The sequence below is a fragment of the Silurus meridionalis genome, chromosome 3 (genome assembly GCF_014805685.1).
Source record: "Silurus meridionalis isolate SWU-2019-XX chromosome 3, ASM1480568v1, whole genome shotgun sequence".
In the NCBI taxonomy this organism is placed as follows: domain Eukaryota; kingdom Metazoa; phylum Chordata; class Actinopteri; order Siluriformes; family Siluridae; genus Silurus; species Silurus meridionalis.
Genome location: NC_060886.1, coordinates 17,140,683 through 17,164,467, shown reverse-complemented (window position 1 = coordinate 17,164,467; position 23,785 = coordinate 17,140,683). Strand labels below are relative to the sequence as shown.

The window sequence follows — 23,785 nt, the reverse complement described above, 5'->3', positions numbered from 1 at the left end:
GTTGTCGCTGTAGTGACGGGAAGGACATTGAAGATGTGCTGCACTGCTGCAGATCATCTCACAGTAATAGCGCATGATTACAGTAGTGCATTTTATTTAAGACGAGGAACCTGTTGAGAATAACAGTTTTTGTAGTATAGAGTCAGCAGGTACCGGAACAGATACTGTTACTTGCAGCCTTAAGGTTTGGGATTCAGCTCGAGAGTCGTCTGTCACCGACTTCCGGTGTCATGAGGAAATTACAGTCGAAGGAACTGCTTGTCTGACAGGTAAATACTGATCTGACTGTTATGACCCTAAACAAGATACTGAAGATCAATGGATGGATAAAAGAATGAATAAATTAACGAATGAATGAATGAATGGAACAGGGATGAATAAATTAATTAATTAATCGATAGATGAATGAATAAATAGGTGTATCAATGAGTAAATTAATGAATGGATGGATGAATAGATCTATAGATAGATAGATAGATAGATAGATGGATGAATGGATGAATTGATGAATGGATGAATAAATGGTTGGATAGATGAATGAATGGATGTATTATTAGATAGATAGATAGATAGATAGATAGATAGATAGATAGATAGATAGATAGATACAAATAAATGGTTGGATAGATTAATGAATGGATGTATTATTAGATAGATAGATAGATAGATAGATAGATAGATAGATAGATAGATAGATAGATGACTAGATGACTAGATGAATAGCTGGATGATGAATGCATGAATGAATAAAGTACCAGTCTGCTCATACCAGCTGATAAGATGCATTATGTACTAAATTGAAAGTTTGAATAAAAACATTCAGAATACCCTCAGAATAACAGAGTGTGTCAGAGTGCAGTCCTGGATGCTCACTATTTAGCACTCCTGATTTGGAAAGTCATACAAACTGTTTATTTATTGCTTTTTTGAGGTATTATTGTGGAATAGGAGTAATAAAAACATTGGCACATGCCATTATTTCTTATAACAACAAATTTATTATTTTATCTTAATTGCATTAAATCTCTTTTTCTGAAGATGCAGCTCTTGTAATTCATCCATATAGAAAACAGACAAAGCAAACATACAAAAAGAATAATTGTATTATGGATGTTCTCTCCACAGGTGTACTGATGGCTGTGTTTGAGGATCATATATCAGGAAGGGTTACTGTGTACTCAGTGCCAGGATGCCCGCAGTGTTTACAGGCCAAGGCTGCTCTAAAGGCAATGAATCTACCAGTGCATGAAGTGGACGTGAGTCATGATGCAGCTGTCGGGGCTTGGCTGGAGAAGATGACTGGAAGCAGCACTGTGCCACAGATATTCTTCAACAATGTCCACATAGGAGGAAACGAGATCCCTCAAAATTTGGTTAGTGATAACCTATGTATAATTAAGGGGTACACTAAAACTAACAAAAAAAACAAGCATTGGACGTAAAAATTAAAATGAGTATTATTATTATTATTAATAATAATAATAATAATAATAATAATAACAATAATAATAACGACAAAGAAGAGGACAAACAATATACGGTTATATAACTGTTGTTATGACTATTTTACCTTTTTAATGCTTGTGAAAATTCATTTATTTGTGCAGTAATGGAAAGAGTAATAAAATATTCTACTCAAGTAAAAGTACTGTTACTTAAAGTTAAAGTTAAAGTATAGTTACAGGTCTTAAAATCTATTTAAGTAAAAGTAAAAAAAAAAAAAGCTCATAAAATGTACTCGTAAAAATTACTGAGTTATATTTTTTTAACAGTAGGGGTGGGGGCTTCTAGTGTAGTTAAAAAAGGACAAAAGGATATAAATGTCAAACTCGTTTTTAATTGAAAAAATACCATTTACAAATTAAAGTGCAATAACAAAAAAAACACACTACGGTCCATGACTTGAGTCTTATGTGAATTATGCACTTTCACAGCAAAAAAACTCCTTTTATAATTGTCATTTATGATAATTAGAGAAATCTCAAATGCAGATCAATCGAACGCACACATTGGACAACTCTGGTGTTTTCCACAGTGACAAATCTAAACGATTTGATTGGACAGTGCATTCTCAACAAAAGTGTGTGATTGATTATACAGTACTGCTCAAGTCTAATGCAGCATCAGCAGAACTACTCTAAAATATAACCCCATTTATTCATTTCACATGTCACTAATATCATGACACTGGTAAAAGAGCTAGCTTAAATATGCATTGACAATTTAGTCCCTGGCTAATTTCCAACATTAGTGCTAACCAACATTAACAATGTCCACTACAGTTTTACTTTGGTACTTATCCACCGTGGAACGTGTCAAATTCGGTATTTGTCATGTTATGATAACTGGAAAATATTTCGGCACTCGTCGCATGCTTGGAAGTCGACACCAACTTGTAAAACTTGTGAGTGCTTCAGTCAAAACAGATGCATGAAAAGTCTCAATTTAGCTATGTTTTTGTTGACTGAGTGTGGACAGAAGGCAAATATGCATTTTTAAAAGGCTATCTCCAGCAATTCTTTCCCATCAGTGCAATAGTTCCGGGGTGCCCTTTTTGTCCCTTGCAAAAAAATACAAATAAATAAATAATACGGATACGGTTCAAAATGTAGTTAGGTACAAAATTTTTTAAGAAAAATAGAAGTACACAAAAAAGGAGAAGTACACAAAGTATTATTTAAAAAATAAAAATAAATATAATTTGTTACTCTCCACCCTTGTAATTGTGTAATTTGAAGTATGCATCAAACATGAAGGCTTTTAAAATATAACTTATATATGTTTATATGATGTCTGAATCGGCATATGCTACTTACAACAAAGTACAGACGTTGTTCTGCCTATACACTAAACGTTTTCTGGCTGGCACTTCTTTAGGCCCCTGAGGAACTTGAACGTCTGGTACGTTTGGTGATGGAGAAGGCTGTGCCCCCAGACACCCTGCCATTACCTGCAGTGAACAGCTCCGAGTCTGAGAAAAGTGACGGAGGAGGTTAGTGTGCACAAACTGCATGTGGACTGTTACTTTTGTGGTTCTCTACATGCCTGTGTGTTTGCTTCCTTTCACGTTAAGCCTGAATGAGGAAATGCCAAGTTCATGAAAATCTTTCTTTTTTTTTTTTTCTTTTCCAATAAAACTGGACAAGAATTTTCTATCTGGAATGTCTCCCAGCTGCATGTGCAGTTACAACCTGTATCTCCCAGAACACTCTCTGTAGTCATCTCTGTATTTTGCTAGTTGGTCGAATACAAATTCACATCCTCAGCTATCTAAGGCTCTGTGTGCACACTGTGAGAGACTAATCTTCTGGATTAAGGGCAGTGTTGAGTAATGAGGATGTGTGGATTGATTGACAGCCACAGAAGGGTTTGATGGTGTACAGAAACAGGTTTAAAAGCACAGAGCTAATGAATTGGTTGTGCAGAGAGAAGGGTAGATTATGACAGCTGCCCGTGTAAGAGACAGGAAAGATGAAAATGGCTAGACTGTATAATAAACACTTAACTGTAAAATAATTTGGATTATGGCTCACCATACTGTATATCCTTTCATATACTGAGAACTTTTTGTGTATTGTACGTGGGTACATCAAATCATTAATCACTGACAAAAAAGACAAAACTCTTATTTGAAGGGTTCCTCAGGGGTTCCCTGAGTTTTTAATGGGTAATATCTAGAGCCCCTTTGGTATATATGCAATATTTACACCGATCAGGCATGAAATTATGACATTATAATATTATGACTGGTAAGTGAATAACACTGTTCATCTTTATTTATGATGATACCTGTTAGTGGGTGGGTTATATTAAGCATTTTGTCCTCAAAGTTGATGTGTTAGAAGCAGGAAAAATGGGCAAGCGAATTTGAGGGAGTTTGACGAGTGCCAAATTGTGATCGCTGGATGACTGAGCAGCTCCAAAAACGGCAGCTCTTGTGTGATGTTTCCAGTCTGCGGTGGTCAGTATCTATCAAAAGTGTTTCAAGGAAGCAACAGTGGTAAATCGGTGACAGGGTCATTGGCAGCCGAGGCTCACTGATGCAAGTGGGGAGCGAAGGCTGGTCCGTGTGGTCTGAGCCAGATGATGAGCTTTTGTAGCTCAAATTGCTAAAGAACTTAATGTTGTTAATGCCAGATGGGTCAGGACTGTTTTGTCAGCAAAAGGGGACCAACACAATATTACTCAGGTGGTCATAATGGTATGCCTGATAAGTGTAAATGAAATAATCTTGTGTAGTCCTTGTGATCAAACACTTAGTGATCAATGATTAGTTGTGAGAAACAGATGTGTTTCTTGATGAAGGTGTGGTAACTGGTGTATCTGTAAATGCATTGATCCTGTGCTGTGATACTATTTGTCTTTTTGTCTTTAGAGTTTGTGTAATTAAATATCATATATTTTTTTATTAAATCCTTTTTCTGTATTGACACACCAAACCCACTCCATTAAAGTGCATATTCTCCTCTAGACCTGCATGTTTATAATCTGCACGCACCTAGACTCTTTTCCAAGCTTGGGCCTTAATCTTCTATACATGCTCATACGTTATTTCCCTTCAGTTTTAGTAAATGAAGAATAAAGAATATTTATTAACATTATTTCAGCAGTTACAGCATCTGAATTATCTGAGGCCATGAGGAATCTGATCATGAAACTGTACTCTGATCACCTCTCTGCTGATGGCAAGGTACTAACTACCCTGTTCTAACATGCAGTATTTCAACAAGTTGAATGTAAACGGTAACATTACTTTATTTACTTAACATTACTTTAACTGTGTTACCATGGAGTGGGTTTGGTGTGGCATTAATGTACTGTATATTATGTGGAGTTATTTTTCTTTTTTTGTTTCTTTTGCAGTCAGTGGACTATAAATCCTTGTCTAAAAGTGCTTGTTATGAACGTTATTGTGAGCTGGCAGTGTCCCTTCAGCGTGTGGAGCTGCTGTCTTTGAGTCATGATGAGAGGCTGGCCTTCTTCATCAATGTTTACAATGCCCTGGTTATCCACGGCTATCTTCGCCTTGGTTTCCCCAAAAACATATGGCAGAGGTACCGGGTAAGAGGTTTTAAAAATGTCCTGTTGTATGTGGCCTTGAAATAATAAATTATAAATGAAAAACAGTGATATCATTTGTGCAGTTCTTCAACTATGTGAGCTACCTAATTGGAGGAGAAGTGTTCACACTGCAGGATATTGAGAACGGAGTGCTGCGGGGAAACAGGAAAGGAATAGCGCAACTTCTGAAGCCTTTTTCCAAGAATGACCCGAGACTACAGGTAACCGGTATCTCATGTTGCTTTGAATACTTGTGAAATTTGTTAGCAGGTGCAGTGGGTATCTTGTGTAATTGTTCTTATTGGGGTAATTCATATTTAGCTGTGCTTAGATGATCTTTGATTGTTAGTTTCTCAGGGACATTATGTTATCTATCAGCAACAACACCAAATGTTCCCGAATTACTTGGTAAAACATATTTTTTTCGAATATGAGAGCAATCTTGCATTTTAATGTGTTTTTAATGTGTTATGATTTTAATTTACTATAATGGTGTTAGTTTAACATATTTGTTTTATTTACTAAGCAGAAGGAGAAAATAGGAAGATGGGTGTAAAGTATCACACTTCATTTAGTATGTTGCATTTGTGGCTGTGCCATTTAAAAGACATTTCATTTCATTTCATTTACATCAATCCTGTGTTTTGTGATACCTCATTAGGTTGCACTTCCTGAAGCAGAGCCTCTTATTCATTTTGCACTGAACTGTGGTGCAAAAGGCTGCCCACCCATTAGGACCTACACCTCAGAAGTGAATTGCATTCCTATTTATCAGCATGTTGTTCATTTATGATGATTATTATTATTATTATTTAAGTCTAAATCTTTCATACTAGGACATTGGCAGTCAACTGCAGACTGCTGCTGGGGCATTTCTGGAATCTGATGATGGCTGCAATGTGGATACTGTGAAAAGAGAGGTGAAGCTTAGCCAGATCTTTAAATGGTACAAGGCAGATTTTGGAGACACAGAAGAAAAGGTATGCATGATTTTAAATTTTGAGCCAGTTTAAGAGTCAATGTTAGTCTTGTTGGCTTAAAACATTAATAAATATTTCAAGCTACATACAGCATTTTTAAGATATTATTTTGTTATTTTCTTGTGCAGTTGCTGAACTGGGTTATAACCCACATGATGGCATCTCAGAAGAAAAAAAGTCTGAAAACTCTTCTATGTACAGGGAATGTTAAAGTTAGCTACATGCCTTATGACTGGTCCACCAATAGCACACACAATAATTAAAACTCTGTTACTTAAGAGTTTAGGACTTCAGGATGACCTGTCTATTTCTGATAGGTTTATATTTTCTGTAGCAAATGCATGAGAGCACAGATATTTTTTACTATGGCTGTAGTTAGCTTCATTGTGAAGACAAAAAGAAACCACAGAAAAGCTGGACTTCCTTATAAGGGGATAACTATGCATCTAGATTCTAAACAATAATTCCTCTAAACTCCAAAGGGCATGTTTTCCTACCAGCATTTGTCCTATTACTGGAACTTCCTTAATGATTATTGACTCTGTATTAACTTTATTTTTGTTTAAAACTGTATTAACAGTATAGAAATTACAATATTTTATTGTTACTGTTTTAGTTAATTTCACATGTATGATCCACTATTGCTATGAAAACTATAGTATATTTGTAGTAGTTATAAGCACTTAGACAGTAAACTCTACTGGAAATGTTTAGCATGGACTATTTTAGCAACTGGACTTAAAAGCATAAAAATGCACTGCACTGTACTATAATTATATTCACATTGCTCACAGTAGGCATAAACTTTAGAAAAGTGCATTACTTGTGTTCCATTTAGAATATCAATATTAAAGCTTACATAATATCATATTAATCGATTTGTCTGTATAACACTTTTCCATGCTAAAAATAATGACTGGAGTGGAGTGTGTGTTGTAAGATCAACTGCATGTTGAATGAAAAGGCTGAAATACATTTTCACCTCCATATTCATTTAAAAAAAAAAAATTTTTTCTGTATTTTATTAACTGAAAGTCCGACAGTATATATGCAAGATAGAAAAGAAAAAGAAATAGACGGTGAAGGTTTTATTAAAACGTTCACCGTCTCTTGATTTGGATTTATTATTATACTTATCCAGAATTAAATAAATGCACAGCTGCCTAGCTAATAATGCATTCATTCTGTTGCATGAACCTTGGTTATATAATTCTTGAGCAATATTATGCACTGATGAATAAATTATGATAACACAAGCTTTAAATACTAAGCACATGTATCCTCTGGCTTCTGACAGGAGTAAATTCATGAAATACTCACAGGGCCAGTTATCTGAAGTTTGTGAATTGAATGATGTGAACGATTGGATGTGTGTTTAAAAACCATAGATTTGTTGCACTTCCTATCATATGCAGCTGGAGTCACTGTTTAACTTGTATTTTCCTTCAACATTACCGTGCCACTGAATTGGTGTATGGGATAATGTGCATGAAATTAAAAATACACTAAATGTTTGCCTAATAAATGAAGTGTCATTATTTATCAGCAATAATTACTTACATAGGTTTCCACTAGGGGTGTAACGGTTCATGGTTCGGTACGTACCTCGGTTTTTCGGTTACGGTTCGGTTCAATTTGGATATGTTTAGGGGGGAGAAATGCAAAACATAACATTGATTGTGGTTTTTTTATTAATGCAGTTTATCATTATTAACATTTGTGGTCATTAACATTTGAACAGTTTACATTTTTTAAAACTTTTTTTAATAAAATGCCTGCTTGGTTAACAAAATATATAAAATAATAATATAAAAATAAAATCAAAGAAATTTAATTAATGCAATACTTTTTTATTTTATTGATAATTTGTAATCAATTAAATTGGCACAAATTAAACTAATAAAATAAAATAAAATCAATGAAATAGTTTTCATTTGTTAGAGCCCATTTAGGTAATACAGATGCGTATGCAAGTGTGTGTGTGTGTGTGTGTGTGTGTGTGTGTTAATATTTAATTTTCTTAAAGATATGATCTACTTAACTGTTCTTCCTATTTCAGCATACTTTGGCAAATGTCTTTATTTCTTTTATCCTTCATTTATTCACTCTCTTGATATTCAGAATTGTCAGTATATTTTTGTTCTTTTAAGAAAAATTCTTAAAGCTGGACATAAAAACGCTATCCATAGTGCTACCACTTCCTGCTTAATAGATAACGCTAGCACTATACAGTAGATTCTTTAGAGTTTTCATGCACAAATCATATTTCCGGTACGGAGTGAGTAGCCACAGCGGCACTGTGCTAACTCTAGTTTCTCTTTTATACACCTGCCATTGTTTTGTATGTTTTTAAGTTTAATAACAATAATAAAAAAAATGCACTCAAAGTATGAGCAGAGACTAAAATAACTTGCAGTCAGCCACATAATATGTTCCTAAGGGAACTCAGATTTAAACTATGTTCCGCCTGTTAAAAGGATTGCATTCGTGTACCGAATCGAAAGCCCTGTACCGAATATTTCGGTATGAATACATGTACCGTTACACCTTTAGTATCCACTAACATTCAAGAATGAATTATTACAAGACTAATAAAAGTCTGTATTGGATAAATGGTAGCGTGGTGATTTTTTAGCTCTATATACTCAAAGCTCTTTATACATTGAATATAATAACAAATGTATTACGTGTATGGCATGTTTATTTCCAAGACATCCTTTAATGTATTTAAATACATAATTTTTTTTAATAACACTCAATAACCTTCCACATGACATTCAGAATAATAATAACATTAACAACTATACCAGACAATATACTGTAGGCATATTTGTTACTTTACTAATATGATTATTATAATCCTGTAAGATGACATGTTTTTGTACACCACCACTACATGTATGATTGCAACATTTAAGAAATATCTCAGATGGTAAACTTCATGAGTGTATGGGGACAATTATCTTGTCAATTTGTTTTTTTTTAAATGCATCAATGTTATTTTTGTTAGCTGTATATATATATATATATATATATATATATATATATATATATATATATATATATATATATATATATATATATATATATATATATATAAATATATAAAATTTTATATATATATATATATATATATATATATATATATATATATATATATATATATATATATATAAATATATAAAATGTATTTATTTATTTATTTATTTTTGTTGTTGAGCAAATTGCCACATGTACATACTCTAAATGGCCAAAGATTTGTGGGCACTTGACCAGAACATGTATATGTGCTTTTTAAACAACCCATTCTGAATATTGTCCCCCTTCACTGTTATAATATCCTCCAATCTTCTGAGATGGCTTTTCACTAGATTTTAAAGGATAACTGTGGGGATCTAGCAAAATTTACTCACAAGAGCATTGGTTTCAGGCATTGCTGTTGGGTAAAGTTACCTGTGGTGAGTCTGATTTGGGCTCTATGTAGGACAAGTTCTTTTACTTCAGTCTCAGCAAACCACATCTTCATCAACCTCACTTTGTCTACAGGGGCACTGTCATGCTGGAACATGTTTGGGTCTCTTAGTTCAACTGAAGTGAAACTGTAATGCTACATCATCATTACATTCTATACAATTCTGTGCCTCCAACATCGTGGAAACATTCGGAAAATGTGTGGATATGGATCTAATGGTCAGTTATAGTCAAACCATACAGAGTATAGGATATTATGTTCTCTGTTTGTCTAGCAATTGAGGATCCTGTACTCTCACTGTTGGGGCCCTGGTTCAATTATTTGGGCAGGGAACCAACCCAGCCAATGGAAGATTGCACAAGTCCGTGCCGGTCGAAAGCAACAATAAAGTGAGAGGGTTATGGAAAGAGCATAAGGCATAAAACCTGTGCTAAATCAAATATGCAGGCCAATGGTCCATTGTGGTGGCAAAACAACAGCAATATATATGTTCATTGAAAAAGCTCTCAGCAGTAAAAGAAAACCTTCACACTGTCTTGATACAAACTATGGACAAAGTTTATGCATATTACATTCTACCACTTGCAGGGCATCCCAGTGGACACCTCCATCTCATTCTAGAACATTTTGCATGAAGGTTGGTTGACTGTTCCAAGACAGCACTGCCTCTCCCAATGTCTCCCGCACACTTTCAAAGTGTGCAATGACTTTTCCTATTGCTGAGTTAATTTTGACACTTGATCAGTTTATGAAAGGCTTTTTTGAAGTCCTCATTAAAGATCGTGTAAATGAGAGGGTTGATTAGGGAGTTAAGGTATCCTAGCCAGGTCAGAAAAGTAGTTATTTCATTGGACGGGATGCAGCTGCCACAGATGTTACTAATCACTTCCTGGATGAAAAATGGCAACCAACAAATGACAAATGCCCCAAGAATGAGACCAAGCGTCATGGCTGCCTTTCTTTCACGTGCCCCTGAAATTCGCTGTCTTTTGATCGACCTTTCACTGTGAGGCTGGAAATTTGGGCTTGCTGCAGAGAAGCGTCCCCTTTCTCCATCGGTAGAGGGTTCTGACATAGACTTCTCTGGTAGGGTGAGGGCATCGTGGCTTAGTTGTTCTCTGTCAGAGCACATAGGGATCTTGTGTCCATTTATCTCAAGCTTGTTCATAGGGCTGGGCCTTCTTTTGTGATAAAGAATTTTGGCTGCTTGGTATATTTTATAATAAAGGATAAGGATGAGTATAAGAGGAATGTAGAACGCCCCAAATGTGGAGTAAAGTGTGAAAGCAATGTTTTCATGCTTTATAAGGCATTCGTTCTCCTGCTCTTCTTCTTTTCTGTGGTGTCCCCAGAGCATTGGAGGTAAGGAAATGAGAATGGATAGGAGCCACACGATACTGATCGTGACGGCAGCCCTAAAAGACGTCCTTTTCCTGGAGTATTCCACAGCATCCGTGATGGCGCGATAACGATCCACAGCAATAGCTGCCAAGTGCAGAATGGAGCATGTGCAGCAGGTAATGTCGACACTGAGCCAGATGGTGCACATCACCTCACCCATGACCCACATCTCCTTCACGATGTAGATGATGCTGAAGGGCATGACAAGGATGGCCACCAGCAGGTCCGTCACAGCCAGAGAGCAGATTAAGTAGTTGGCAGGATGGTGAAGTTTGCGAGTGACAATGATGGCAGAGATGACTAAGGAGTTGATTGCTGTGGTTAGTACAGCCAGCACAGACAGAGTGAAAGAGAGAAGGATCATGCCTGCAGGACTTCTACCAAGCCCGTCTGCAGACTTGGGCCAGTCTGTGCCGTTTGGATCCATGCCTGGGACAAAATACAGAGAAAAGAGAAAACATTTGTATTAACATTATCAATGAGGACTGATTTTGAATTGGTGATCTAAGTAATCCTGTATTTTAAAAAGCAGCTCGACAAGAATATAGAGTACGTATGAGATATGCTACATAATATATCTACTGAAATTGCTCGTCTTACATAAGTATGTGTATCCTGGACGAACCTGCAGTAAGTGGTTAAAGTATGTCTGCTTGTCTTTTTATTATCCCGTGTACTCCATTGGTTAGGTTACGGCCACAGTATCGATAAGTATATCTCTGATTGCACAACATGCATCTTCTGTAAACCTTCTAATCTATTTCATTAGTTATTACTTTTGTAAATAAATGTACCTCACTCATTAGCACACACTTTAGCAATTCTGTCCTCATGGTTTATCATATGTCAGACATTCACAAGCAAAAAATACTATCCCAAAATTATTCATACCAGACCTGGAATCTGGGTTTTAAACACTTCAGCATACCACCACTTGATTAACCAAACAATCCTTTATTTTCAAGCAAAAGAACAGGAATAATATTTGATAACCATGTTTGGACAACATTTTGCCACATCTGTTTCAGCGAGGTCTCAGCAGTTGATGCATCCACTAATGAATTCTTTCCTTAAGAGTGTTTTGTGTCTGTGCTTGGTGTTTCCGAATTTAGTTTCTAGATAGGAAGTCCAATTTAATAGTGTGCTTCAAATTCCTACCCATGAAGAGTATAAATGAGCTGCAGTACTATGCTTCACCCAGGCACTATGAAAAAATAAATATTTTTCCATGAATTGGTAGTTCTCTGAAATACAAAGCATAGCTCAAGTACATTCTGCTTGTGCTAAAACAAATGCAACTAATGAACTCATTATTTTTGACAAGGCATTATTTCAAAGTTAAATTTTGTTACAATGTGTTTCCATAGAATACGGCTTTTAACACAGTATGACCAAAGGTTTGTAAACACCCAAACATCACTTCATTATGTTTCTGGAATTTGTGTATCTCAATATAGAATTTGGCTCTGGGGATTAGCTTCCGTTCAGCCACAAAGGCACTGCTGAGGTCTAGTAATAATTAGTAATGTTGAGCGATAAGGCATATGCAGTCTGCATTCCAATTTATTTTTAAAATCAATGGGGTCGAGGGCAGGACTCTGTGCGGATGTGCATCCATGGAAACCCAACATGTGAAGCTCATGACTAACAATTCTAGAGTTTTATAGGCAGTTTGTTTACTCATAGATGAGTCTTACGTGATACATGCGTGAAAGTGCCACGTTGGAAGCCACAGAGTTCTCCAGTACAACCCATTCTGCTGTTTGCCTAAAAGAGATTTTATTACTATATGCTAGAATCATTTACCTGTGTTTAGATAAAATAACTAAACACACTAATTACCCCAACTTTTAGCGATAATGCTGAAATTAACTTTCAGATTCTATTAAATTACACTTGCACATTCCATTCACTGTATTTACTATTATGTAAAGCAAAAGCATTTACACTGAACATATTCACAAGCCTTACTTCAAAATAAATGTGAATAAATCAGGTAGACCAGCATGTTTAGCAACACTATATTGAATGATGGAATAGACGAAGGAGTGAAATTTGTGATTTTGAACATGACATATGCCTGCATGGTTGATTGGCAACCATTTTTTGAATTGGCGAAAAAACAACACCACACAAAACAGAAGAAAAACACTGATTGTCAGTCCTGTTAACAAAACAGCTTATGATTCATAGTGGTCAGAGTAGAATGTTGAGAATTATGCTAAAACCAGACAATAAGGCAAATTACATTTAAATATTATTCAGTATTAGTAAATCACCTCAAAAACACCAATTAACACTCATCTCTTAAATTGAATGCATTAAAACAGCTCAAGACCAGTTAAGGTTCTTAAGTTGTCTTCACTGAACAAAAAAGCTTTAAAGCTAAACCATCACTGAGTGAGAAGTCGTCTATTTAGTACAAATACTATATATATGCTGTTGGTCATGCTGATGAAGACGAAAGACGGCACCACATGCTGCTAGACAGTTTTACGTAATAACCTGGCAACTCAGTGTATACACAGAGGTAAACTTTTAGAATAGCATTTCTAGTATTGTGTGCTTAAACTAGTACATCAGAAATATAGAGGTGAGTGTTGCTTTTAGTGCGATAGAGCTAAATGGCAAGAGGGTAAAGGTGGGAGTGTCGGTAACAAAAACTAAGCTCAGAAACCTGTAAAGCACATTTCTGTACCTCTACTAGCATAGTTGTCATAGTGATGGTATTATCTTTCAAACGGAAAAAGGCACTGAATGAAATACTAAATTACATTATTATTTCAAGTCAATTTGCCAGTAAGGCCTCAGCTTTAAAAAGTTCATTCACCACAGGTGCTTCAATTAAACATAGTTCATAGTCCAAAAAAAAAAAGAATTAGGTTTTGTTGAATGCATAACTTTGGCCTGACATTCAAGGGGCAAGATAGTTACAGAGCTAATAAAGGCACACTGCTCTAAAGTACCATTTGAAATATAGAATTAAAAACTGCAAATTTAGTTGTTTAACTTGAAACATTCATACCGAGAAAGTATTTCACTCTCCTAAAATAAGTCAAACTATTGAAACAAACAAAAATCTTTACAATGACTTATGCTGTAATTATAGTTATATTCACACTGTAAATTGCCACGATCTGCTCAATAGTGTCTGGTAAGGTTAATTGAACAACATGTCTTATTGTCTCATGCTCTCAACTTCTCATATTTACATGTTATCTTGACCTTTAAGAAGTAAATTCTATTATAACACTGAGGCATTGTTTAAGGAATAGCTTTATTAAGACGCTAATGTAAACTAATACTGAATCCTAATATTGTGAATAAGGAAAAGTGATGATTTGCATCCATTTTGCATGATGCCATGCTGATATTATGAACATTAAACATGTAGTGGTTGATGGAACGAGTAAAATACAACGAAGCAATTTCTGAAAGAAGTACAAGTTTAATGTTAAACAATTAATCATACATTATTTTTCTTAGCATTCTTCATGTAATCATAGTTATAATCATTATGACATAGTTATATAAAATAATACAGAAAAACCTTAGTTATGTATTTGCACATGAAAATATATCAAAGCAAACATACTGGCAGGCTAATGAAAAAGGTACATTTCAATGCGCAATGTTCACATTAGAGTGCATACCCAATGCTCCACCTCCTCTGAGTACTGCCACTCATGACTCATTTCCCCGGCTTATGAATAACTGTTTAAATGCACACTGACAGCACCTCCATTTGTAAACGGCTTACTTCCAACAAAAAGCATGCTGTTTTTAACCTATCTGGTACAAACTTGTCAAATCCATATGTGCATGCCTCTGAATTAGGAGTCAGGATGGTACTTTAACCCCTACAAGAAGAAGTTCCAGATACTTCACTCACTTATCCGATTCTATCTTTAAAAACATTTCCCATGTATAGAAAAACATGAGCTCCTTGTCATCAACCTAAAAGTGTCCCTTTATCGTTTCACTTGGATGACTGATCCCATAAGCACACCCTTAAGCTCAGTAATGCTTCTCCTCATGGTTTTCCAATTTTAATCACTGGGTTGCAAAAATATGTCAGCTCCTGGACAGTATATGCCCAGGGCAAGACATCTTTGCAGCTCCCTGCAAGAGATCTGACTCCCCCTTCTATAACACAATCTTTGTCAGAAATGATGGGATGACCCTGGTCCATTTTCTTTGTGAGCTTTATCAAGGACCTCACAGTCTCTGAAAGTAATACTTACAGCTGTAGGTCTATCTGAAGACTATTATCTTAACCATTTCCAAGGTTTGATTACAAACAAACAAGAGCATTTTCCACCAGGTGCCTGATGTAATATTAGGCATTACAGTAGGTGGTGGAGGTCATCATCAAGAGTTCAAAAGACCAATGAACAGACAAGTTTATTTCAGCGACAGCCACTACACAAAAACAGTTATCAGGTTGCAAAATGCAAACATATGCATTCTAGTTAAGTGATTATTGACTATATGCAATTGAAAGGCACTACATTCTTTAGTCATGATCGATGGCAAAGAAGCTGGATCAGTACATGGAAGCAAAACCACTTCACAGAGCCTGCACCTTTTACACCTTGCCAGATTACCAGCAATGAAACTGCTAATTTTACATTCCCTCACCTTCCACTTCCCATAAAAGGTACATGAAATGACCATCTATGGCTCAAATGGCACTCAACTTTCTTGGTCATATTACGTTTCCACCCAGAAAAAGAAATTCTGAAAATGAAACAAGGAATGAATGATTGGAAATTAATGGCTAAGAACAATTAAAATTACAAAATAAACAAAAAACAAACAAAAAGAAAACAGAGAGCTATGTCATAGTCTGACAGCTATGCTATGAAGCTAAATATTACTTAAATATGAATACAGTATTATAAATGCAAGAGTTCTTATCATTAGAATTATATTCATAAAAAGTAACTTAATATAATTCAGCTAAAAGCTACCTTGTGTTTTTATTTGCACTGTGCAAATTGCATCTGCCAGTCAGTTGGGATTGCCATTGTTCATAGTACACATTCAATTCCCTCTCTTATGCTGATGACGATAATGATGCTGAATTCCATTAATAAAAAGATGACAATGCTCTAAATGCCTAACTGCTTTTAGGAGGATTTTGGATTTAGTGTGATTGAATAGAGGTATTATAGTGCAAATAATGCTTGGGGTAAATGTCTGAGATGGAAGGATAAACAGGCAGCTGATTTAGACAGTTAAAGAGAAAAGAAGATTTACTGGTTATCTCTATATGTACTGATTGTTTTAAAGCAATTCCTGCCAGAATATATAATAGTGAATTTTCTTATTTCTGATCAATGCTGGTAATGAAATCCCTTTATTCGGGGTAATATACATTGCACATAGAAATGTTCTATGACAGTAATGTTAAAATGATTTTATAATGTAAATGAAATGAAAAGTCATGCGAATCAGGTAGGAGATATTGTCTTTCCCTGCTGTTGATATCAAAACTCGTTCTATTTACCACTGTTATCATCCCATCATGATAAAAGGTTGTACATGTAACATTGCAAAAATGTACAACATTCTAAGATACTAAGTGCATGTATACAGAATGTTATTTATGCCTTATACATGTAATTTATGATTTGTGGTGTTTCATATTTAACACAAGTAATTTTCTGTCAGTGACTCACGATGCAAGGCCAGATTATTCAAGAGCGTGCAGGTCACTAGGTGAGTGAGGACCCAAATGCAAGATGTGACAGGGTTAAAGAAAAAAAAACAGTCGTTAATAAAAGACACAAACTGAGCAATAGTGCAAGGCAAAAACTGTCTAAAAACATTACAGGGTCTGAAACACAGGCAAACAGGGCGATGCAGGGAAGACAAAACCAAAGCCAAAAATTCCCAAACCTGGTACCAGGGAGGCACAGCAAAGCAGGGGTCAGGAACAGGATCAAGAACAGGATCCAGAGCAGGCACGGTGGCAAGAATATTCTTAGGGACTTTGGAAGCTGGTGAGATAATCTGGCCCGAGCTAGTCTTGGGTGTTCTTAAATACAGGGAGGCGTGGGAAAAATGGCAAGATGGTTGTCGACCCGGAAGTGCACGCTGAATGCCCGGAAGATCCTGACAGTCCCCCCCTTCACAACAATCTCCAGATGGCCCTGTTTTGTCCAATGTCTTGGGTGTAAGAGGCGGCAGACAGAAGAGGCAAGGCCTCTCAAGGGACTCTGCAGGAGGAGTGACTGAACCACATCGTCAGCAAAACCCAGGGGCCAGGCAAACACCTTGAAGAAACCTGGGGGTGGAGCATGTAATCAGCAAGGATTGGGACTCTGGAGCGTGGTGGCGCCCCTTCGGCGGGACTCTGGAGCAGGGCGGTGCCCCTCGGTGTGACTCTGGACAGGCTTGGGGGCATGCTTGGCAGGGCAGACGGGCATAGAGGTGATCTCGGCAGGTCGGAAGAGAGTGACGACGTCCCCGGTCAGGCAGGAAGGCTGAGGTTGGGCTGTCCCCCCCAGCAGAGCTCAGGGGCCAGAGCAACAGCTGTTTTAGTAGGTTATTTAAAACCATTTGGTTTGCTATAGACTGTACATGATGCACACGAAAATACTCAGTTCTCTGCTGGGGGCTGAGCTTCAAAATATCGACCGTCTCGGTTGGGTTCCTGAATTGCCGATCTAAGGCGGAGCAAGCCCAATGATTTAATACATCTGCTGGGTCCATCTTTGGCCATATTATTCTGTCAGTGTGACTAGGAAAAAACAGGCTTTAATAAAAACACAAACTGAGCAATAGGGCAAGGCAAAAACACAGTCCAAAAACAGTCCAGGGTCTGAAACACAGGCAAACAGGGCGATGCAGGGAAGACAAAACCAAAAAAACTGTCCAAAAAATCCAAAGCTGGCAAACAGAACAATATAGGCAGGTCAAAAACAAAAACGGCAAAACAAAACCAAAGTGCAAACCAGGTACCAGGGAGGCAGAGCAGAACAGGGATCAGGAACAGGATCAGGATCCAGAGCAGGCAGGGTGGCAAGAATATTTTTAAGGACTTTGGAAGCTGGTGAGATAATCTGGCCACGAGCTAAAGTCTTGGATGTCCTTAAAAAAAGGAAGGCACAGGAAAAAAGATTGGAAAAAAAGGAAGGCACAGGAAAAAACCGGAAGTGCGTGCCTCATGCCTGGAAGATCCTGACATTTAGTAAAGGCTTAGGTTTAAAAATTATAAACAGTATATAACATTTCAGTCTTTCACTGTACAGTATATATGCTACCTTTGCAGTAATGCTACTTTGTTACTTTGGCAGTAATGCTTGCACAAATTCTTGTTTGCAGCAACTTGCAAAAACTCATCTGTAATTATTTATGTTGTTTAGCACAAATGATCCACAACTACTGCTTTTAAACCTACTTAAATTTCTTATTGTCATAAATACACAACTAGTAAACACAAATATCAGAAACTTCATAATGGAACAGCATTGCCATACAATTACAACCAAATAATTTCCTGATACAAAAGATTCAGAACAAAATCCACTCATCGAAATAAAAACTATTCTATAATTCATACATGTTCCTTGCTGGTTATAGTTTGACTGGCATATGTGCTTATATGCTTGCATGGAACATGAGAGAAAAACCTAATATGTAATAATGTAATAATAATATATCAATAATACAGTTGGCAAGTAAAAATGTAAATATATATAAAAGGTATTAAAAATGACCCCTTTATACATTCTCATAATACTTTTATTGCAGTTATCTGGATATATATATAATAGTACAGATGTAATCAGATATTGCATTTTAGAAGATAGTCATAAGGGGGGCATTTTGTCCAACTGTAATAATCTTTGATTTGTTCCAGCAGAATGGATTTTATTTATTATGGAGATGGGTTTAATTTGGTTGACTTAATTAACATATTTAATTTGGTTTTGATATTTTTATAACTCAGGTGCAAACACATGAGAAATGTAAAAAGCCTAATTAAGCATTTCATTTTGCTTAAATGTGTATTATTGTTTTGCACATTTCATATTATTATTAATTTACCTATGTTGATGTATTATAATTACAAGCATTACTTACATAGGCAATTGTTTAAAAATAATAATAATAAATAATATATGTTTATTTTATATATATATATATATATATATATATATATATATATATATATATATATATATATATATATATATATATATATTATTATTATCATTATTATTTGTTTTTTTTTAACCATTTGCCTATGTAAGTAATGCTTGGAATTATAATACACCAACACAACACACTCCTATAATCATAGAGAGAGAGAGAGAGAGAGAGAGAGAGAGAGAGAGTAAGAGAGAGCACAACACCAGATCATCCGACATATTTGAATACAACTGACAGGAATAAAAATTCACTGGAAACGAAATAGAAAAGATGTGGGACATAAAAGGTTGCATTTCTTTGAACTAGCAGTTTTTTTGTTGTTGAGCCTGTGGAAGAAATTTAGAAATGTGTGCTTATATATCACTGATGTTTTCTTTTCAGTATGTAGGTAGCACATATGTCTGAGTATTTTGTATTTCAGTATAAGTTGTTGCTTAAGTTTTCCAATCACAACTACATGATCCACATCCAACAGACACCAACTAATCAATACACATCACACAGCAAGAATCTTGTAATCACCACACATCCACAAATTCCTATAGCCATAAGACACACTAACAAGCTCCTATAAAAAATACACACTAGCACACACCTATATAACTACACACACATGCTCTTGCATAACTATCACACACCAATAGGCTCATATATATCCATTACACACAGACTCACTAATGCTCGTAAAGCACACCAACTCCAACAACCATCCATTACCAACACACTTCTATTTTACCATCACACACAAACACATACCTACAGCCATTACATGCAGCAGTATGCTCTAGTGTGTGAACCTAAAGCAATCACACACTAGCACAAACCCTATATATGAGCACTTGCTGATTATAAGCTTAAGAATGTGTTGGTGTATTATGGTTATGAATGTGTCCTATATGCACCAACATCCCCCTATACATCCATATCCCTTTATCAACCTGCACTCAGGGGTACATTCTTCAGTGCAAATGGATAAGCACAGGAAATATCCAAGAAAAAAGTCAGGTTTTATTTGAGAAAATTGCAGTGTATAATCAGTAAACACTTGCATCCCCCTAAACATCACAGTTTTATATATTTCCATCACCTGTTAATCAGCTCTGTAAATTGTGTGAATGCCTAGAACTTAATTATTGTGATCATGTATTATTAGTATGACTAACATAAGTTAATGACCTCACCTGTGTACAGGTGCACAGCCAACTCATTAGTAAACTATTTGAAACACTAAATCACAATAAAGCACAAGATACATTCAATGCTCTTTTACCTAAAAATATATATGCTGCATGAACAGAAGTAGTCTTATTTCGATCCTAAACATTTAAAAATATTAATACATTTGCAATGCGCTCTTCCTTTATCAGTTTGTCAACCGGATAGCTGAAATGTAGTCCCTAATTGAAAACGCTGTCGTCCGAAATCATCAGAGAAACCACTCACAGGAATACTCACATGTTCGTGTAGTCCTTTAGAACAGAGAACAGGAACTGTTCAGTGGAGCGGCTTTTCACAGGCTGTAGCCGTGAGCGCGCAAAGCGGAGACGGAGACGCGCACGAATCCACCTGCTGCAGAGTCGGTTCGGGTACACGCGTAGGGATGTAGGCTGATTGGACAAGTGGATGTCATTTCAGATCGACCAGCAGGCGAAAAAATTTGGTTTTACTTAACCTGATTTAAACCTTACACTTCTGGGTGGCCCCCAACCCTCTCATGCAATGCATACACCTACACAAACATTATTCTAACCTTGACCTCAATAATGGTCCTCCACGGAGAGTGAGGAAGATCAATACGTTTCTGCTTTATGCAGAGGATGTCAATGGCACATAAAACACAGCATACAGTATACCAGTGACAAAAGAAGCTCAAGCATGTCAATTTTTTTCTGTTAATTTTCTCTGCAAATATCTGCTGTGTGTGTGTTCAGTGTGCATGTATTTTCCAGAGAAGATCTATGATTTAGCATCTGCTTCTATGACTAGTAAATAAAGCAGTATACAGTGAATAGTTAAAGAAAGAAGTCAATGACCACAGGGCATGCTACTCAAACTGTAAATTTAAATAAAAGTGCAAATAATAATAATAATAAAAACACTGACAAATTGTTCAGAAAAAAGCAACATGCTGCATCCTCCAAGCAGCTGGCCATAACATAGACAAACAGGGGAAAACCAGAGGGAAAAAAGATATTTAAAAGGTCAAACTGTCACAGGCAGTGCCCTTTCACTTTCTTTCAGCACATAATGCTAACATCCACTCAGCAACTGATTACCGTGCATGTGAAAAACTGCAGAATGCTTCCAATTAAAGAAATGACTCCTAATTTTACCCACAGAGCTGCTCCCACTGTCTCCACGGGTTACCACATTCATTCACTTCTTTGCTCAAATTTACAGTATATATATATATATATATATATATATATATATATATATATATATATATATATATATATGATTGCTTCAATTGAGTGCTGCATATTAAATGCTTTAATTGCATTTCTGGTAAAAGACTGGTTCCTGGTATTAACAGGAACACAACAAAAAATGGAAATGACTGTGTTGCTTGGTTTTCATTTCCTTAAGAGGAAAATGTTGAGAAACTATAATTAAAGCTAGAGACTAGTAATGTAATTACAATGAAAAAAAATCTGTTTACATCCAGTGTGACATTTATGTAACATTGAAAGTTCAGACTGGCCAAAACCAGAATATTTGATTGAATTACTTCCGATAGAGAGATGAAAAGTTACACAAACAGTATCACTGGAGAGCATAAAATAGTTTCACTGAACAAAAAAGATGACAATAATGCTGTGATTACTTGCTAATTCCGGCTGGAATGCCACTTTTGCTTGCAGAATTATGATGTTAATCTTCTTCTTCTTTTGGCTTTTTCCATTAGGGGTCACCACAGCGGATCATCTGTCTCCATACATTCAACCCAACTACCTGCATGTCTTTCCTCACCACATCCATAAACCGCCTCCTTGGTCTTACTTTTTTCCTCCTTTCTTCACACACATGTACTCTGTCTTACTCTCACTGACTTTAACATTATGATGATGTTAATATGTAGGTTAATTTTTTAAATATCCAGTAGAGGTGACTAAATTGTTAGTCAAAGGTATTAAAGTCTTACCTTTGATGGCCACTCAGACTGTAAATAGAACTGAAAAACACGCACTAAAACTATTTCAAATCAGAATTGTTTTTATCTTGCATATAGCACCTGCTGTGGAGTCACTGCAAAATGTCAATAAGCTTTTGGGTTTTGATCCTTTTTTTTGCCTTTAGTGACTTTTTCAGCTATCATAGGAATATGTATTTTAAAATTCAGGGTAGGTTTTCTCTCCAAAGCCATTCTTTTATCTCTGACGAACCCCAGTTTTCATTATGGGAAGAAATTTAGTCATCAGTTTCTTTGCTATTGCTCTATAGGCATGTGCCCAAATACAATGTGCTCCTTGTCAGAATAATGGACAAAAGTTATCTTATTTCTTATCACTTTGCAGTTATGAAAAAGCTGCTGAATTCTTCCCACATTATGCAAATGCTCCATTACAGTGAAAAGATAAAAAGACTTGAGAGGACAGAAAGAGAGAAAGAGTGAGACACTTAGGGAAACACATACACACAGATGAAGAAAGACCATATTTGGTAGGGGAACACAGAGAGTACTGTATGTTGATAGTATACAGTAATACATCTGTTGTCTATTGTTGTTCTGATAAAGTACTTTAGAACTTGAATTGCTGTGACAGACTTGCAGTGAATTATATAGTCTTCCTAGTTAGCATAATCTGGGTTTTTTTCATGGAAGAAAAATGGAAAAATGTTATTCCACAGTATTTCCAAGAAAAATGAAAATTAAATAGATATGAATACAATTAAATTACATGGAAGTGTTTGTGTTGTTTTGCCTACCTGCAAAACATTGTTTGCTATAAATAGAGTTTCATCTTACAGTTCCATGGTAGGCCAGGTTGATCCTAAGCTTAGGGGATTGTCTATGGACTTTCACACTGAGAACAGTGTCCTCACATGTGTGTACGGGGGTTCCTCTATGTACCTCCCACTATCAAAAAACAAGCTAATACAACCTATGGTTGTATGAGAGTATGAACCAATGAGAGTATGAAAGTGTGTGTGCATTTTGCCCATTAATGTACTAGTGTCCCATCCACCGACTGTTCCAGGGATAAGCTCTTGATGCACCCCAATGCTGACCAGGATAAAACAGTTACTAAAGATGAATTAATGAACTACAGAGGCACACTAGGTCTCAGACTTGAGTTCGGGTGGAGCATCTAAATGCTTTTTTTGGAGAAATATTCTCTACTTTTTCACGGCCCATTGCAGTTTGTTGGTTCAGTGTGGCTGTTCTATTTTTGCTAAGCTTATGCAGAAAAACAGAGGAGGAGATCAAATGGTCATCAACGTATCCATTATCTCGACAGATTGGACATGTTCACAGAGAAGAAAAAAGATTTCTTGGCATTTTGTGAAAATATCACAAGGTGGGAAGCAGGATTCAATCATCAAGGGCAGCTAGAAATAGAAAGATTAACAGCAGACCTCTAAACCATACTTGAGTGCAATAGAAAGATGTGCCGACCAATAAAGGGCTTTAGCTGAATTACTTTAAGCTGAATTACTATGCAGATGAACATAAATGTCTTGGCATGTGATTTTGATAAGCTAA

The 23,785-nt window shown here is 36.0% G+C and overlaps 2 protein-coding genes across 2 annotated transcripts; one reads left to right on the top strand and one right to left on the bottom strand.

Annotated features, from left to right (window-relative positions):
• Positions 1-51: 51 nt before the first annotated feature.
• zgc:152951 (uncharacterized protein LOC569013 homolog) lies at positions 52-7,568 on the top strand. Its single transcript, XM_046845521.1, has 9 exons — positions 52-269; positions 1,126-1,373; positions 2,878-2,992; positions 4,608-4,690; positions 4,864-5,061; positions 5,145-5,282; positions 5,723-5,812; positions 5,898-6,041; positions 6,170-7,568. Exons 2-9 carry the CDS (start codon positions 1,134-1,136, stop codon positions 6,302-6,304), a joined length of 1,143 nt encoding a protein of 380 aa, XP_046701477.1. The 5' UTR covers positions 52-269; positions 1,126-1,133; the 3' UTR covers positions 6,305-7,568.
• Positions 7,569-9,287: 1,719 nt separating this feature from the next.
• htr1fa (5-hydroxytryptamine (serotonin) receptor 1Fa) lies at positions 9,288-20,643 on the bottom strand. The gene is made up of 2 exons (XM_046845441.1): positions 20,533-20,643; positions 9,288-11,343 (listed from the first exon to the last, which is right to left on the bottom strand). Exon 2 carries the CDS (start codon positions 11,339-11,341, stop codon positions 10,238-10,240), a length of 1,104 nt encoding a protein of 367 aa, XP_046701397.1. The 5' UTR covers positions 11,342-11,343; positions 20,533-20,643; the 3' UTR covers positions 9,288-10,237.
• Between the last annotated feature and the right edge of the window lie 3,142 nt (positions 20,644-23,785).